The sequence below is a fragment of the Syngnathoides biaculeatus genome, chromosome 13, assembly GCF_019802595.1.
Source record: "Syngnathoides biaculeatus isolate LvHL_M chromosome 13, ASM1980259v1, whole genome shotgun sequence".
Taxonomy (NCBI): Eukaryota; Metazoa; Chordata; class Actinopteri; order Syngnathiformes; family Syngnathidae; genus Syngnathoides; species Syngnathoides biaculeatus.
Genome location: NC_084652.1, coordinates 21,749,487 through 21,768,884, shown reverse-complemented (window position 1 = coordinate 21,768,884; position 19,398 = coordinate 21,749,487). Strand labels below are relative to the sequence as shown.

At 41.1% G+C, this 19,398-nt stretch overlaps 1 protein-coding gene across 3 annotated transcripts in view; it reads left to right on the top strand.

Annotated features, from left to right (window-relative positions):
• Positions 1–4,411, top strand: part of chd7 (chromodomain helicase DNA binding protein 7) — a 131,418-nt gene extending 127,007 nt beyond the window's left edge. For all 3 annotated transcript variants that reach the window (XM_061839886.1, XM_061839884.1, XM_061839885.1), the window contains exon 41: positions 1,742–4,411. In XM_061839886.1, the coding sequence (XP_061695870.1) occupies positions 1,742–2,733 (992 nt within the window). In that variant the 3' untranslated portion in view covers positions 2,734–4,411. The remainder of the gene's footprint in view (positions 1–1,741) is intronic.
• The last annotated feature ends 14,987 nt before the right edge of the window (positions 4,412–19,398 follow it).

Here is a 19,398-nt window from a genome sequence, read left to right as displayed (position 1 = left end):
GTGCATTGAGGAAGTTAGACCAGCTGACTAGCAATAGGACAAATATTCTTTGCACTACTACACGTTTTGGAAGTGTTCAAATTGTTTACACTAAAATGAAGAAACCTTGAGCGAAACGTACTTCCTGTGTATCCCTTCACCAAAACCGTCTGTTTGGTTACATGAGTCATTTTACGCTTTTTCCTCTGTGGGCACATTTCCCATGCTTTTCAACTACTTGACTCAGTTTTGCCGCTAACGGATCATCAGATTGGCTTTATGTCACACAGTGACCACACTGACCAAAAAGCACACTCTGTAACATTCTGCTGGCATAGTACTGTCCTTGTCGCGGTTTAAAAAAAATATGACAGCCATTCAACAAAAATCATAATTAAGATTCACTCCATAGTCAGCAGCGCTAACATGATGTTAATAGACTAACAAAGTAACGGATTTCCGCTTCACCTCGTCTCTCTGGCCCTACAACGCGCCGAGGAAGGTCCATGTTACAACGAACAGCCGTTCGTCGAGCATTTCACTATGAAATAGGACCACACTTTCGCCGTTTCTTTTTTTCCTGTCTCTTCAGTTTGGCGTCACATTTTGCAACTGCTGTTTTGTCACTTCTCAGTCGAAAGCTCCTTCGGCGTCTACGCATCCAGATGTAAGCGCGTTGTCCTAGACGCCACTGCTATCTTCCGTCTTAGTGATCGTCACCGTGCTAAACCTACTTTCCGGTTTTGCTTTTCACTATTTTGTTGATGCGCACAATGCAAGAAAATACAATGCAAGACCGTTTTGCAATGTTCTCAGTGGACGTATTCACAAAGCTTTATGTGTATCTGTTTCACATTTGTTCTGGTTTTTGTTTTCCTGTTCATAGGACTAAGGACCGTCTCTGTTGGAAGGGTCTCTGAATGCAGTCAGGATGCACATAATTTGCTTTAAACATAAACTGAGTGCTTTCAAAATAGTTTGAGAATATGACTTTATGAACGAATTATAGGTTGTTGCATCATCTGCATTGTTTCTGATTCTCATTGCCCTTTTCTGTCTTATTGTATCCCCCTAGACCTCCATGGATGGAAGTAGGAAACAACTCTACAACAAATTTAAAGAATTTAGTTTGAAGGTGTCCTTAAAATAACATTCACAAGACTTTAGATAATTTTGACTTACATGCGGCTTCTATCTGTTTATGATCACTACTAACAGTTAAAACAAAATGTTCCCATATACTTTCAAAATTGATATTTTCCAATTGCTGGTCATACAGTACCCATATAAGTTTAGTTTTATACATTTAACTTATAACTTATTAATATCAAACCGTTGTTTTAAAGTGGTTACTTCCTCTCGGGCTGCGTTCAGCAGCTCAATTCTTTCACAAAGCAGAGCAGAGAGCTTTCATCAGCAAAAAGTACACATTTGTGGAACTTTTATACTTTACAGATATCATTCATTGACAAAAAAATAATAATATAGGGTGAAAAATTGATCCCTGGGGAATTCTGTTACCAGCATGAGATGTGGTTTGACATCGTTTACTTGCACACATTTTGTTTACAAGATGGTCAATAGCCCATGATGTGCTTTTCCTCCGATTCCATCTTTTCAATTTTCTTATCAGTTTTATCAAATGACATTTTAAGGTGGAAGACCAGCTTGTTTGAAAGCTCCCTGCACATTCTATATGAATGAAAGTTGTTTTTTTTGTCTTTTTGGTAGAAATGTGACATTGTGACTGTGTATTTTCCAGGCGGCATCAACCCTCTGCTGCTTAACAGTCTGTTTGGAGGGATGGATCTTTCCTCCCTGCAGAGCCTCCAGTCTCTCCAGTTGGCTGCTGGTCTCATGGCTTTCCCTACCACCACTGACCCCAAGCAGGCAGCGGCGACTGCCGCCGCTGCCTCCATGCTGCCCCTCATGCTGCCAGGCATGGGAGGCTTGCCCAACATGGCTGCCACTATACCAAACATGTTCAGCCTAGGCGGGCTTTTTGGTGGAAACCTGGCAACAGCTACTGCTGCATCTAACGCTACAGCAGCTTCTGCGTCGAGGAACATTAATGGCAGCGTGGATGTAGACGGGGGGAAAGGCGAGGCAGCAAAAAGGAAGCGAAAGGAAGAGGACAAAGATTGGGGAGATGGAGATGAGGGGGGAGAAAAAGAGGATGATGAGGAAGCCGGTGGTGATGATGGGGAAAATATTGCAAAAAAGATGAAAATTGACAAAGAGGATGAGGAAAGTGGAGAGAAGACAGAGAAATCCCAAAGCAATAGGAGTTCGGCCCCTCAAATGCCAGGTCCGTGTTCTCAAGCCGACTCCTCCATCAACAGTGAAGCTGCCGCTCTGCTAGCTGCTGCTGGCATGTCAGCCAATTCTCTGGCTTTCAACCCTTTCCTCCTCTCCACCATGGCCCCCGGCCTCCTCTACCCCTCCATGTTCCTACCTCCAGGCCTTGGGGGACTCAGCCTGCCCGGCTTCTCCACCACCTCCAACTTGGCTGAGCTTCAGAGTGCTGTGGGTGCGCTGGGGGGCAACAGCGCGCCCGCAAAGCCTTCAAGTGATGACAAAGCAGAGGTGCTGAAAGCGGTGGACGAGGAGAACACGAATGAAGATCAAGAAGAGGAGGCACGAAGGGGTGAGAGTGACTTGGCTGAGGAGACCGCAGCTGCAAAGGGGAACAGAAGTGAAGCTGAGGAATTGCTTGTGGAGGATGGAGGGATGATAGATGAGAAGGAGGATTAGTGATTGATAGACTGAAATAATCCTAAAACTGACAACGGCAGTGGACATTTCTTCACATCTTACCCCTCCCCGCCACCTTTACACGCATCCACCAACATTTTTTTTTCCCCTGGGTTTGTATTTCCTCTGCACAAAGCCTGTGTTAAAATCTGATAGTGTAGTCACAGCTCACCTCATGTTCAAAGACTAATGGCCAGTTTTCTTCGCCTTTTGGTCGTCACAAAGTTCCACTAGTGCTACTATTTCTATTATTATTATGGCCAGGGTTTGCGAGGACCTCTTCATAGCTGCTCGCAGCTCTAATTATTATTATTATTATTATTATTGCTGCTGCTTTCAGCTTTTGAAACTTGTTTTAGTTCAACTTCTCATGCTTTTATGGACTACTTGTTTGTGGGAAGCCTCTCATCTATAAAGAAATGTCAGCTGAAGCTTCTGCAAGAGGAATTGTGGGTCATGGAATTATGTATCTTATTATTGTAGTTTTCCCACATTGCACTCTTGAAGATAAGCAAGACCAACCTGACTACTACCACACCCACATCCTACAAGCCTGCCACTGCACCCACTGTAGCCCCAAATAGTCCTTTTCGCCGTGTGTGCGTCTGTATGAGTCTCCACACAGGCTGACCTTATACTGTTGACCCCCTGTCCCACACTGTTTGATTACAAGTTCTGAGTCTTTCCACTGCCAGTCTCCAAATCCTGTCTTCTCACTCGGAAGGGAGCTAGTTTGTAGCGGATCAAAGGCAGACAGGCTGGGTCTGCCGCCTGTTGAGCTCAGGGGTGGTTGGGGGGGGTGTGGGGGACACTAGCCACACCACTGAGGGCTCCTCTGAATGAATTTGGAGCCACACGGGAATGTTTTGGGTTTCTTTGAGGTGGTTGTTTGTCCTGTACCACCTTGCGAGTTTGCAACCACCTGCTTACCCCCCTCCCCTCCCCCAGCTTAATTAAGACTGTTGCTCTAGTCACACACACTGACACCAGACCTGGCCAGAACAGGACTGAAACATGTTCTAACAATTTGAAGGTCAACTCTGGGTTTTGAGCTGACTTTTTTTTTTTTTTTTTTTTTAAATACTTGAAAAGCAACAGTGATTCTTGATTTTTTTCGAAAAATGTTGCTCGAAATAAATCAAGCATCACACATATGCTTCAAATATTTGCCAGTACTGAAAGATTTGATCTCAATAACATTCACTATCACAGCCAGCCCAGCACACACATGTATACACACCTTGTCACATCTCTGTGATGCTGAGACAGCAATAACTATGGCAGCTTTTGAATGTTCCAACATTACTCACCCAACACACTCGATGAATTAACCACAAGTGTTCTATTAATAGAAGAAGTAAAAAAAGTAACTGTAACTGATGACATGTACTGCAATCAATTTTCTCTCTGTTCCTGTTGATGCACTGGTGTTAAAGAGTTAACGTAATCAGGTACCTTTATTACTTAGCTACTTTTCTTGAAAAAAATGGACTTGTTACTTTTAGCCAGCAAGCTGAAGAGCATTACCTCAAAATTCTTATCTAGCCTTGAAGTTTACAGACTTACTATGTAAATGTTTTTTTTCTTGGTTTTTTTTTTTTTCTTTTTTGGGTGTCTTTTTTTGACATCATGTATTGATGACTTGTAGCTATGATGCTTTTAATAAAAGTGAATATTGATATTCGCCTAGGAAACCAAACCTCAGCTTGTCTCAGCCTACTTCCTTATCCAGATTTGGGATTGGTCTCGGACTGAGCCCACTCTTAAGTGAAATTCTGAAATTGTTTTAGGACAAGAAAATAGACCCTTTTGAATCAATTTGAATATTGTAAAAAAAATATTTCATTAATTCTATTCAAAAAGGTACTTTCATTGACTATATCTTCAGAGCCCACAATTTAAACATGCCCCTCATTTTCCTCTTGATAATACCCCTTACGGTCACTCTGACTTGACGAGCGCGATTGCGCTCACGCACCGTTGCACTCTCAAATGTGCACAGTCAAGCACAAAAAATCACGTGCGTAAAATTTGTTACGATTACAAATACTTAGCTATTGAAAGATGTCGCTAATTTTGTGTAGTCTTGACCAATGCAATTGCGCAGTTGTCGCACATTCTCAGCGCACATGAAAACCGATCCAACAGTGAACCACAGCCTGACTTTTGTTTTTTTTTTCAACACTGAAGCACACTCTCCTGATAGTTTACCTGATTCGACCCCCCTCCAGCTCTTAAAGGGGTACACTCATAATTATACCGCTTCAGTTAGCAACGCAATCTGGAGAACGTAGAGCAAAGAGAGTTAGACATGCTGCTTGTGTTTACTCTTGATAATAATGGTAAAAGTAAAAAAAAAAAAAAAGAAGAAGTGTTGTTGCTTTAAGGAAGGTTGGAGTATGTGAATAATCGAAGAAAAAGTGGTGAAATAGGACGAGAGTTTCTCTTTTTTTGAGTAAAAAAGTTCTGGTCTGAAGCCAAAGTAGAAAGCACAGGATGAGATGGCATATAATGTTAAAATTCCACCTTGGCACAGCCTGATCGAGGATGAAATTACAGACAATACAGTGCATAAATAGCTAATTCTGTATTTCAAATATTGGAGGCAACATAACATTATCCTTAAAACTGTTTGGGAGCGTCATTCAGCTTTCAACATGCATTGCTAAAGATATTCTGCAAGCAATAATTCAGTTTTACTCCAAGAAAAACAGACAGGGGTATCATTGTGGGTAAAAAAAAAAAAAAAAAAAGAAACACAGTTGCAAGCGACCTTTCAAGTTTATAGTTCATAGTGGGCTTGGTTTATTTAGCAATGTATTTTTTTGTTTCTTGACATTTTCATTGTAAGTTTGCAAAAACAATTTCTTTCTTAAAAATGTTCTGATGGGAATGCTGTAATCTGAATCTTTGAATGAGCCATGTCACTTCAATGCATGACACTGACCTGTCCGCCGTGCATACATCTGATCTTACTCACGGTAGTCAAAGGGTGCAATCACGAGCTTAGTGTGTTTGCTCAGACATGTAAAAAATTTGAGGGAACGTTGGTCTTGACATTAATTTACGGGTTTATTTCATAAACGTTGGTAACAAAAAAACGAGTCTGATCCTAAACAATCAGTATTCACCCGGAAACAGGAAATGCAAGTTAACTGTACTGAGCATGTTCGGAAGTTATGCCAAAAGCACATGTTCCGAGCTTCTTCACGTACTGCGAGCGCATTTACGTCGAGTGTCATCAACATCATGACCCATGTCAAAGGAAATCCAGATACACTGAAATCATTTCTGGGATATAACACAGGTAATGTTTTAGTATCTAACTATAATAAGTATGAGATTGTCATTTACTTTCACTTGATCTAAGTTCTAATGTTAGACTAGTCTGTCCATATCGAAATGCGAACGGTCATTTCCCCCCCTCCCCCGAGTAGCGCATTATCTATATATCAAGTTGAAAACCTTTGTCCTCTACATGCTTTAGGAAGATATAGATCTACTGCTAGTTTTCATCAATGGATTGACAATAGATACTGCTGTAAATTACGCGAGATTATAACAATACATCATGATGAAATAAAATGAATTTATTATATGAATATTTAGTTTTGAAATTGAATGTCTATTGACCTCTTTAAAAATGTCTGTGCAGTATCAATAAATTATGATTATGGTATTAGGTAACAACTCCATACTCTGGTATAACAACTCAGTAAATTATTTTAAGGTCTTGAGATTCCATCCCCAAACTTTATATCTATGGGCATCACTGTCCACACCCGTACATTTTTCAAATGTGAGTGACTGTCCTTATATTCTCAGTGGGGTTTAGATCCGGTAAGTTGCCTGGCCCGTCAAGCACTGTTATGGAATGGGCATCAAACCAGGTTTTGGTGCTTCTGGTGGTATGGGCAGGGGCCATGTCCTGGATTTAAGAGAGCATTTTACCAACACCTGCGCTGGACATTGCACCTCAAACCATAACTGACTGTGGACATTTCACACTGAACTTCAAGCAGCTCGGGGTCTGTTTTTCACATTGGACCTTGATTCCTGAATGGAAACCACACTTTACTTTCATTAGTAAAGAGGACCTTGGAACACTGGCCTGGCCAACACTCTTGTCTTCCTCCTCCTGGCCCAGTTGAGACACTTCATACGTTGGAAGGCTCAGAAGCGGCTTGAGTCCCCGAGGAACGTAACAGTTGTAGCCCATCTCCCGGATGTCTCTAATTGTGGTGGTTTTTAAAGCTGTAACTCCCGCCTCATTCCACACATTCTGGATCTCTGGATCCTTGACAACTGGCCAGAAGACCATCACTGAGACCAAAAATACTATACAGTATACGGTTTCAATAATGTCTGAAGTTGAGAGTGTTCAACGCCAGGTTGTCTTGGCCACACCAAAGCTCCAGTCCCGCCACTTGTACGCAGACTCGTCACCTTCTTTGATAAGGCTGATGACTGTGGTGCCATCTGCAAAAAGCAAGTTTGTAATTAATGGCATACTATCCAAACTTCAACCCTTGGATATTTCACAGGTCCACATATTCTGCCTATGAGCCACACGCAGCACATGCCCCATGACTCACTGAACACTTCATTGGGTACAGCAGATCAAATACATGAGTGCTAGCAAAAACAAAGGCATTTTAATGAAAATTAAGTTATGATTTACTCATTCAAATGAGGTTTGTGCATTTTTGCAAAAATTCGACTTGCTTTCACTTGAGACAGACATCACATGTACAAGACTACAAAAATCTGAGCATTATCTTTGTAAAGGCAAGGTTTTTTTTTTTTTTTTTTTTTTTTTTTTTTTTTTAAATCCATCTCTTGCACTGGGTCATCCTCAATGTACAAAGTCTACATCATGTTTCATAAGGTTTGTCACCTTTTCATGACTCTGGGGTCACAAAAGATTCCACATCCAATTTCTGCTCTCCCTTCAAAGTACAGTCACACCCTTTTCTACCTTTCTCTGCCGCGCCTTCACGCACACCCAGGAAGGATTCTTCCGGGATTCTCGGCAGCTTCATTACCACAACCATTTCAATGTCGTTGGCTTGAGGAAAGAGGAAAACAATTACATGAAGTCTGGTCAGGTCAGAAGGAAATACATCTTCTTTTCCTCAAATGTGTGTTTTATATATAAATGCAGTACAGTAGTTGCTCTTTTTCTAAATGACTGTTAGACGTTGGTGTCAGTGACTCACTGGTCAAGAAGAGCTGAGCTGCGTGTGTTTCAGCCAGTGGTCAGAAATGGCCTCCCTCACACAGGAGCTCCTTACAAAATAGGAATTGACAGCTAGACTGTGTGTGTGTGTGTACCCCACGTGTCTGATTGTGCATGTGTGTGTTCGGGAGGGGTCCGTGATCAAAGGGGTGATTTGGTTATTTTTCCCGATTTTCAAGCAAATGCTGGAAGTGTATGCTATGTCGCTTCAAAATATCCTTAATGCGGTGGTTGGCAAAATTTTTTGTTTTTGGGTTGTTTTTTTTTTGCACCGCACTCCTTTTGGAAATGAAATTTTCATGCCTCATACAAACAGTATTTCAATAAATACGCATAGGCTTTGGTTCCAATAATCACTGCAGTGTTCCCTTTTACAGTTGAAAAATTACACTGTCGAGTTTATCAAGCCACCAAGAATAAAAATCAAAGCTTTTTTTAACTTAAGTTTCACATCTTTTCATTTGTTATTTCAATGGCTGGTGGGGGCTGGTGCTCTGTAGTAAAATTATCTCCCTCCGCTGGGTGTAATTCTATGCGCCCCAATTTCAAAACCACTGGCTTCATGTCTTGTTCATGTCTCTTTTAAATTTGCCATGTTGTTACCAAAGCTACTTTTCTAATATTTTGTATGTATTAAGTAAATGTGAAATATGAATTAAATTTTGTCCAGACATTCCTGAGTTCCAGATGTTTTTCTGTCAACAGGCCTGAAATGAGGTCATTCAAATTTCTTGAGCTTCTCCATATCACCAGTGGAAATCTCCACTTAGCTCTTCGCTCCTGACCAAGCACCATCAGCATAAAAAAATGTGTGCTTTTACAATTGGGGCTTCTCCAGAGAGGCAGCCAATCAGAGAAAAGGGGGTGGTTTTACCCAAATAAGGACAAACCAGGTACAAAATGTGGGTCAAATAGAAGAAGCTGACAGTCCTTTCTGGACACTTGTATGACAAACAAAAATGACTGTTACAGAGTCATTCTATGGAGGTCTAATAAGCCAAAGTATGGTTCCTTTAAGTCAACTATTTAATGAGCGAACAGGAGTCCATGAAGTTGATTTCTGGTAATGGTACTGTAACATGGATCGTGCACAGTGGTGATAAGTCTAGAAATGTCACAGTGTTACAGTTTAATGCACTTTAAGGCCACTGACAACGCCCAATAAAGTCAAAAGATAGAAGGCCAACATAATTCACTTCAGGATTTAGTGCATTCCAGTAGTAGTGAAAGAGAGAGAGAGTGCAGCTGTTGTTTTCCTGATGTGGAGCCTCCTTGCCACTCTTAAAATCACACTCATTGTTGTCTATTTTGCAAACGTGTGCACCATGTGTGTTTAGGCCAGCAGACAGTGGGTAGAGGCGAAATGTGTGTGTGCTTCATTGCTATCCGTGTGTGCATGCATGAGTGTATGTGTGTGACAGACGTGTGGCCTAATCGCCTTGCTGGAGGAAGTGGAACGTGAAATCCACCAGCCGCCCTAGACGCACACACACACTTGGAGCAAGCCAACAGTGTGTAGCCTGGTTTCTCCTCTTAGGAATTCTTCAACCTTTTCAGCACTCTTATCTCTTTTCATCTCTTTGTCAGTACAAGTTTGTGATCCAAATTTGTAAGCAGTCAAAGGTATTTCTCAGAATAGAATCAAATGTTTCACCTCCTGCATATACACCTTCCATTTTATTTTTATTTTCTGGTTGCTCACGTCGGCAAAGCACGAATCCGGGGAGGCAACATTAGTTACAGTCCACTTGCATCGTTGGCAAGCTGATGCCGTGGCAGGATGCACGGCGGCTGCTTATCACATTGCATCGCTGCCACCTACTGGATTGGAGTGCTGCACTATCACCTGGCACAATGGTGAGGGTTTGTGGACTTAGTGTAGGGAGATGTGGGAAGAAGACATTGTGTTGTTGCAAGCCTCGAGTCAAGACGAGCACTTCCTCAGTCAAGTCGCAAGTCCCTCACTGAGTTTTGAGTACCGTATTTTCCACACTATAAGGTGCACCTAAAAGCCTTTAATTTTCTCAAAAGCTGATGGTGCACCTTATATAATTCATCAATATTGAGCCTTTTCTGCAGCTCCATCTAATGGACGCATAACGTGACCCCAGTCTCTACTGTAGTGTCTATTCTATGTGCCTTATAATGCGGTGCGCCTTATATATGAAAACAGTTTTAAAATAGGCCATTCATTGAAGGTGGGCCTTATAATGTGGTGCACCTTATAGTGTGGAAAGTACGGTAATTTTACACACAAAATAAAATATTTTAATGTATACAATATTGGTTTAATATGCATATATTATGTACTGCATGTATATATATTACTGTGAGTAGTTGATCAATTTATATATAAAAAAATACTGTATATGGGGGGGCTTAGTTTATAACCTTTGCAAAACCAGTTGATGTTAGATTTTCAGTTATTCTATACCAATGCTTTGCCATGATTTTTTATCACTTTATTTCTGAAGTGACATTCACCAGACCTGTCACAAGTAAGAATTTGTGTCCAGTAGCACTGCAGTTAGTATCCAATTATTCTACTTTCTCTTCTATTTGAATAACTGTGTTTTAGGATAACATGTATTGTGCCTGGTTAAAGAGCAGTTGTGAATAGACGAAAAAATGGGACATTCACTTAATGTTGGATGACCTATTTGTTTCCTCTTTTTGATAATCAACAGTATTTTTCTGAAATTGTCATTGTCAATTTACGCAATTTTTCATTGCTTGGTCAAAGTAGCAAGTTTTTTTTCCTAAATGAATAGGTTCAATTCCAAGTTAAGTCAATAATCACTGCTGTTCAAATGCAAGTAGAGTTTCAAGTCTTAACATATTGTTGAGTCAGAACCGATGTGTTCTACTCTACAGAACTGAAACCTTCTGGAGTGCCCTAACCAGTCTCCAGAGTTAAACCAAAAGAAAATCTTTGGCAGGAGCTCAAACTCCGTGTTTCTCAGTTTCCCAGAAACCTGGCTGATCTAGAGATCCAAAATCCCTGTTGCAGTGTGTGCAAACCTGGTGAAAAACAACAGAAAATATTTGACCTCAGTAATTTCAAATGAAGGCCACTGTACCAAATATTAGCATTGAATTTTGAGTGTTCAAATACTTCTTGGAAGCAGTAAATCACACATTCATAAATCATATATTATAATTTCTGGATTTTTGTTGTAGTTTGTTTCACAGAGTGGACATGCACCTGAGGTGAAAATTTCAGATCCCTCCATGATTTCAAAGAACTTGTAAAATTGCAGGGTGTTGAAATACATATTTTGCTCACTGTGCATGATGTACATAATTCACACCGCTTCTGTGACCCAATTGAGGATAAGTGGAGCAGAAAATGACAGATGGATAGTAATTGTCATAAGTCACTGATAGTGAAGCGATACGTTCACATGAATTCAGTGCAGGCAACACAGGTTCAGTTCCAACTCAGAGGTGTTCTGAGTGTGACCGTGAATGCCTTACAACTGAATCGGCGACTGGAAAAGTATACCATGCTGTGATGACCCCTAACGAGACAGGTCAAAGGGAAAAGAGTTGAGGATGTACTCTGCCTACTGCCCGAAGTCAACTGGGTCAGACTCCAGTGCCCCACAAACCTGAACAGACACTACAGCGACATTTGAGATTCTCAGTGACAGCTAAGTCAACCTGTCTTGTATGGAGAATCCCACCTGGGCGGCAAATGAGGATGAAGAACACCGATTTGTGTACCTCGACAGATCTTCTCGGTGCCGCAGAAACGCAAGCTAGTGTCTTCCTCTCAATCAACAACAAATTGTCAGCTCTAGTAATTTGCTTTACATGAGTAAAAGCATTTCAAACTGAGAAAAAAGTACAATTAAAACAGTGTACAGTGAAAAAAATTATCATTTAAAGATGGAAATAATCTGTAAAGTCTGAGAGGGGAAAACAAAGTTTTAAACCTGGATTTAAAAACTAATATTTTGGGTTGACAACACCTCTGTTGGCTACTTATTCCAATTTTGTGCATCATAATCGCTAAATGCTGTTTTACCATGTTTGCTCTGGACTCTGCGCTCTCCACTATTAGACCCGAGTCTGACGATCTCAAAGCTGCACTGGGTTTGAAATTGCTTCGTCAGGCCTCTTGTAATAATTTAATGTGTTAATTTGCTGCGCTTATCTTTTCATGGCAGTTGTTTTTCGTTGATCATTAATCCATTGCTCGAGTTACTCTTAAACTCGGGCCCCCTGGCCTGGTTTCCGCGGAAACTCAACTTCGTCTTCTTAACTTGGTGAACTTCCTCAACTTTAGTACCATGATCACGATTGATCTTGAATTCTCTGGCGACTACTCGATTCCCATGTTTCTCCGCGTAACTGATAGCTAGCAGTTTAAACCCTGCTTCATAAGCATGTCTCTTCGTTGGCCAAAACGGTGTTGTTTAGCACAACATGCATACCGGGGGTGGGGCCTTTACCATCTTCTCCCACGCCCACACTTCCCCTTGGAACGTACAGATGCTGTTTTCTCAAATGTCCGCTTTTCTTCTATATAGGTAGCGTGTCAGTAGGAAATGCTCCCAGTCAGTTGGAAATATTGGACACTGGTTCACATATAAGGCGCCCCGCACGACAAGGCGCCCTGTGCTTTTTGGAGAAAATTTAAGACTTTTAAGTGCACCTTATAGTTTCACAGTCATAACGGCCCTCTGAGGGAAAACTTAAAGGTCAAGTGTCATGAAATGGATGATTTTAGTACGTTATTAATGAAAAAAACGGTATGTTTTTTCACCACAAAACATAATTTTGACATATATGGCTTTTTGTAAATCCACCCATGAAAATCCTATCGAGGGATTTGTTTTCGACAAGAAGGAAGAAGTGACGTTGGAGGCAGTAGCGCGCTGAAGCGGACTCGTTTTTCTATTAGTTTTACCTGCGGGAGGATAGCTCATTGTTCCTTCGTGTTAGACAAAATACCGGATGCTTGCATTGCTGGATATTGGTCGAACACTAGTGAGGATGGATTCGGTCTTCATACTTTTCCTAAAGATCCGGTTCGTGGTGAAAAATGGTTAGCACTGGTGCAAAGAATGAGATCTTTGTGGGTTCCAAATGACAGGTAGGTGTGTATACAGCTACTAAAAAAAATGTGCTGTTGTGCGCATTGGAAGGCTTCTGTGCAGTAGCCACTGAAGGTCAGCCTCTGCAGGTCGTGTGAATTGACCCCTCCGTGGATATTGCGCAATCCGCGTCACTGACCAATCAGAGGCCAGAGATCTGCATAGACCAAAGCCCGTTTTTGCTCCCGCCATTTTCTCAGACAACATTGCATGGTCCAGTATAGATTTAGTTAGCGTTTTATCGCGTATATGGGTTGTTTAACAAAAATTATGGTTAAGAGGTGTAGTCACGGACTTTGTAATAGTGACGACAGGTATCCTGAAAGGCTAGTTGGTGGAGTTCGATTCGTACCCTTTCCAAAACCGAAGACCCAGTACGAAAAATGCCTTCGATGGATCAAACTTTGTGGAAGACTGCATCATCAACTGACTCCATCTAAAATCAACAGGAACAGATATGTTTGCACAAAGGTATGCCCTATATTTGATTTTCAATACATGTCTCGTATAAATGAATTTGAAGTTCTTCGCTAGCATAACACTGCTGCGTGTGAACGATTGACACACTTATTCTTTGTTGAGCGATATTTAGCAATGATCGGACTGCACAAACATGTCGCTTTCTTGCTGGCTCGCGGCCGAAGCTTAACCAGACTGTGTTTGCACGAAGATATGCCCTAAATTTGATTTTTAATATACGTCTCGTATAAATGAATGAGACGTTCTCCTCTAGCATAACACTGCTACGTGTGAACGATTGACACACTTATTCTTTGTTGAGCGATATTTAGCGATGATCGGACTGCACAAACGTATCGCTTTCTTGCTGGCTCGCGGCCGAAGCTTAACCAAGACTGTGTTTGCACAAAGATATGCCGTAAATTTGATTTTTAATACACGTCTCTTATAAATGAATGAGACGTTTTCCGCTAGCATAACATTGCTACGTGTGAATGGTTGAATGAAATCAGAAGCATGGCGTCTCTCTCAGTTAAGAATGTATTGTATTTAGAATCTATAATATATCGTTGATTTGAATGAAATCAGAAGCATGGAGTCTGTCTCAGTTCAGAATGTATTGTATTGTATTTGCCATTTTTACTGTTTGTCTTACGTCAGCGCACGTGGCGTGACGTCACTTCAGGAGGCGTGGTTAAGTCCCCTGTACGGAGGGGTCAATTGCCAGGCTGATTCCTCACCTTTCTAAGGATCATTGAGACCCCACGAGGTGATATCTTGGATGGGGCTCCACTCCGATTGAGATTGGCCGTCATGTTTAGCTTCTTCCATTTTCTAATGATTGCTCCAACAGTGGACCTTTTTTCTCCAAGCTGTTTGGCAATTTCTCCATAGCCCTTTCCAGCCGTGTGGAGTTGTACAATTTTGTCTCTGGTGTCTTTGGACAGCTCTTTGGGCTTGGCCAAGTTACAAGTTTGAGTCTTACTGATTGTATGGGATGGACAGGTGTCTTTATGCAGCTAACGACCTCACACAGTTGCATCTGATTCAGGATAATAGAGGAGTGGAAGTGGACTTTTGAAGGCGAACTAACAGGTCTTTTAGGGTCAGAATTATAGCTGATAGGTGTTCAAATACTTATTTGCAGCTGTATCACACAAATAAATCGTTAAAAAATCATACATTGTAATTTCTGGATATTTCTTTTTAGATTATCTCTCTCACAGTGGACATGCACCTATGATGAACATTTCAGACCCCTCCGTGATTTCTAAGTGGGAAAACTTGCAATATAATATAGCAGGGTTTTCAAATGCTTATTTTCTTCACTGTAAATTGTTTAGGTCCTGAATACATGAAAGAAATGCTAATCATGAAATACACACCCAGTAGGGTTCTGAGATTGATTGACTCAAGTCTAATAATGGAGTGGAGAGTCCAATGCAAACTCGGTGAAGCAGCTTTTGGCTATTATGCTGCACACAAATGGAAGAAGTTGCCAACAGAGGTGAGGTCAGCCCTAAGTGTGAGTGTTTTCAAATGCAGATTAAAACCTTTTTTTTCCTCATGTGTTTTAGAGTACTTCCAGTTTTCTGTGACATTTCTTTCTCTTTAATGGTAACGGTACTTTTTCAAATGTTTTATGTATTTTAATTCATTTAATCATGTAAAGCACATTGAGCAACTTTGTGTATTAAATGCACTTTAAAAATAAATTTGCTTTGCTATCTGTGAGTGAACAGGCAATTTAGCACCCACTCTTTGGGATTTTAGTAATTTAGGTTCTTAATCTTTTCCCCTGGGGGGATGGACGGACAACAAATGGATCGGCAGTTTCATGATAGATAGATAGATAGATAGATAGATAGATAATTTGTGTGTGCGTTTGTGTGTCCTGTCAACATGAATCTCTCCATTCAGCTGGATATGTCACTTCCTGGTCTGTGTGGTTGTCATGGCGAGGCTGGGGATCGAGCGATAAAGAGCCATCTGCCTTTGGCGTGACCACCTACAGCCTGGCTGCTGTCACAGCCTCCATGATTGATAGCCCCCAGAGAGTTACACAGTGAGGAGACTGGAAGAAAAAAAAACATGGAGGGAGAGGAGAGGAATGAAAGCGGAGGAAGGAAGATAGAGACAATTTGGAGAGAGAGAGAGCCTGACAAAGGAAGTACGGGAGGAGGAGTGTGGGGGAAGGAAAGGAAAAGGTCCAGATGTCCTCGTGACTATCTCTCCCTCTGTTACCTGGGGGGAGACATGGAAGAAATGTGAGCCAGTGGCTCCCCCCTCCCACCTCCTTCATGCCCCTACACAACACGATGACATTCATTCAACCTTGCTTCTGCCTCTGCTCGAATGGAGGATGTTTTTTTTCCCCACAATGACAGAATGATCTCATCGTTTGAAACATTGCTGATGACGCTCAAATAAAATCAGAAGGACATAGCTATGAAGTAATATTAGGGCCACACAGCAGTTTTTCAATGATTTTGAAGTGGTGGCTGATGACCTTTGAACATAGAGATCAATTATTTCTACCCCCTTAGTTTGTCAAGAAAAATAAGTTTACTTTTGTCATCCTTTGGTGATGACAACACGAAGTAAAAAAAGATTGGAAACAAAAGGTTATGGTATTTGGCTTTTTGATTGGCCTTCTCAGGTGGAAAATCAGGGTGGTGGGATGAACATCGAAGCGGCGCCAGGTACAATGACCTCCACATTGGAGAGCCTTAGCAGCCTATGCACCGAATGACGCGGCATCAACAGCTTCTTCACATCCAGAACCAGCAGTTCATTTGTATGACAAGATGAAGAGACGACAAAAACTGCCTCTTTCGATACGAAGAGTGGCCCTAATAAGCTCTTTAAGACAAGTGAACGATATGGGACGGTTGTTTGATGAAACAGATTGGTAAAAACAACATCTTATTTTTGAACACACCAGGGAATGCACCCACAAAGACATAAATACAACAACTCGACACCCGATCCTTAGAATTGAAGAAGCCTTTTGGATTAAAGGTAACTCATTCTCAACAAACAAGAACAATCCACTTACCTTGTGTCGACTTATGTGGATTTCTTAAAAACATGAGAGTGGGGTACTATTTTACTTCATCTACCCCTCAGCCCTCCCCATCACAAGTATCTATATTTATACTTAAATATAGTGTTGGTAGGAAACTAAATCAAGTAAATAATATCAATAATATATATCACTCAATATAATATGAATATTATAATCATTTGAACAGGTAAATAGAATAAGTTTCTATGTCACATAGAACATGTCACTTTTTCATTCGGTAATTATTGTTTAATATTTATTAATCACTTGGCTGATGATTGAACAAAAACAAACAAAAGAGGTCATTTCCAAATGTAGTTCTTTCTAGATAGTTTCCTGGTGAGGCCAAGCACTTCTGGAAACGCCTGTTGCCGCCATGTTGCCGTTCTGAACTCTTTGTTTCCATATAGAATTTCATTTGTTGATTGCAAATGTCAAAAATGGTGAATTATGGTGCGGGTATTTGATCACAACAATAAAGGTGGGACGGACAATATGTAATAACACTGTTTATGGGTGACAATTTGGAATCAGTTGAGAAACTCCACATTTGTTCTGGAAAAGACAACGCTTGTGGCTTTCTTGAATCAGCAGAGCTGAGCTCACTCTGGCTAGATACACATTTATATGTATAATAAAAAACTTCACTAGCTAGAGCAATGGTTCTTAACCTGGATTGCATCCTTATTTTGGTTTTCGTGCAATCCACCAACATGGAATGCGTTGACATTTTGCCCCCACAATAGATCAAGTGGGAAAAGCATCCATCAGGTACCTGTACAAGTTCAGTGAAAGAAAGTAAACAAACTAGTCCATAATTTGGGCAAACATGAACCGATCTTAGTTCATTTCTGCCTGATGAATGTTTTTGAGAATGCACTCACAAGGGCATATAAGGCTTTTGAATGAAAGTTCATTTTCATTCAAAAGTGTTTTGTTTAGGGATTTTTAGGATAAGACCCTGTTAAACACACTTTACATGAGTCTTCATATGCCAGGGTAAAAACGTCGTATTTGGTAGCCAATTCAGAGCGGATGCAGCTGCCATTCATGTTTGCGCAAGTGTCCAACGTGCATTCACGGGAAACTGCATAAATAGAAGTGACTGTTTTGTAGAACATGATTGTAAACATTGACTACTAGGATTTTTTTTGTATCAGAATGCTTTATTTAAAACACTATACAATCATTCTATCATCATAAGGAATTGATTTCTTTATTGCAAGGAAAGATAACATTTTGTATTAATTTTATTCTCCAGGCCAGAGCTGTAAGAAATGCTGTTATTAATGTCCTGTCACAATGCAGCCCTATGGGGCCACAAACCTTTGTAATCTGTAGGCCGGTCCCAAGCCTGTATAGTTTTAATAGATAGTTTCTGATGTTGTCTGAGGCAGAGTGTTGCGTCAGGAAGGACATCCGGCGTAAAACTGTGCCAAACAAATATGACCGTTGATCTAGAAAGGGGGAAGTTTGAGAGGTACTACAAAGGATGAAAAATGGAAAGGCAGTTGGTCCTGATGACATACCGGTGGAAGTATGGAAGCAATTTGGAGAGATGTCTGTAGAGTTTTTGACCAACTTATTCAACAGAATACTAGTGGGCGAAAAGATGCCTGAAGAATAGAGGAAAAGTGTACTAGTTCCCATTTACAAGAACAAAGGCGATGTTCAGAGCTGTGGGAATTATAATCAACAATGAAGTTATGGGAAAGAGTAGTGGAGGCTAGACTCAGGACAGATTTCAGTATCTGCGAGCAACAGTATGGTTCCATGCCTATAAAGAGTACCACAGGTGCATTATTTGCCTTGAGGATGCTACTGGAAAAGTACAGAGAAGGTCAGAAGGAGCTACATTGTGTCTTTGTGGATCTAGAGAAAGCCTATGACCTAGTACCAAGCATGCGTAAGTCTGGTGTGGCGGAAAAGTAAATTAGAATAGTTCAGAGCATGTATGATGACAGCAGAACAATGGTGAGGTGTGGACTGCATCAGGGTTCAGCTCTGAGCCCCTTCCTGTTTGAAATTTTAATGGATAGGCTGACAGATGAGGTTAGACTGGAATCCTCTTGGACCATGATGTTCGCAAATTATATTGTGATATGCAGTGAAAGCATGGAGCAGGTGGAGGAACAATTAGAAAGATGGAGACGTGCACTGAAAAGGCAAGAAATGAAGATTAGCTGAAGTAAAACTGAATATACTGTATGTGCATGAATGAAAGGAGTGGAGGGAGAAGAGTGAGGCCCCAGGGAGAAGAGATAGCAAGGGTGGACCACTTCAAATACTTAGGGTCAACAATCCAGAGCAATGGTGAGGGTGGTAAGGAAGTGAAGAAATAGGTCCAAACAAGTTGGAACAGCTGGAGGAAGGTGTCTGGTGTGTTGTGTGACAGAAGAGTCTCTGCTACGATGAAGGGCAAAGTTTATAAAACAGTGGTGAGGCCGCCATAATGTATGGGTTAGAGACTGTGGCACTGAAGACACAACAAGAAGCAGAACTGGAGGTAGCAGAAATTAAGATGTTGAGGTTCTCTCTATGAGTGAGCTGGTTGGATACGATTAGAAATGATCTTTTTAGAGGGACAACCAAAGTTGGATGTTTTAGACAAGGTTAAAGAGAGCAGACTTCAATGGTTTGGGCATTTCCAGAGGCGAGAGAGTGGGTATATTGGTAGAAGGGTACTAAGTATGGAGCTGCCAGGCAAAAGAGCAATAGAAAGACCAAAGAAAAAGTTGATGGATGTTATGAGGGAAGACATGAGGGCAGTTGGGGTTAGAGAGGAAGATGCAGGAGAT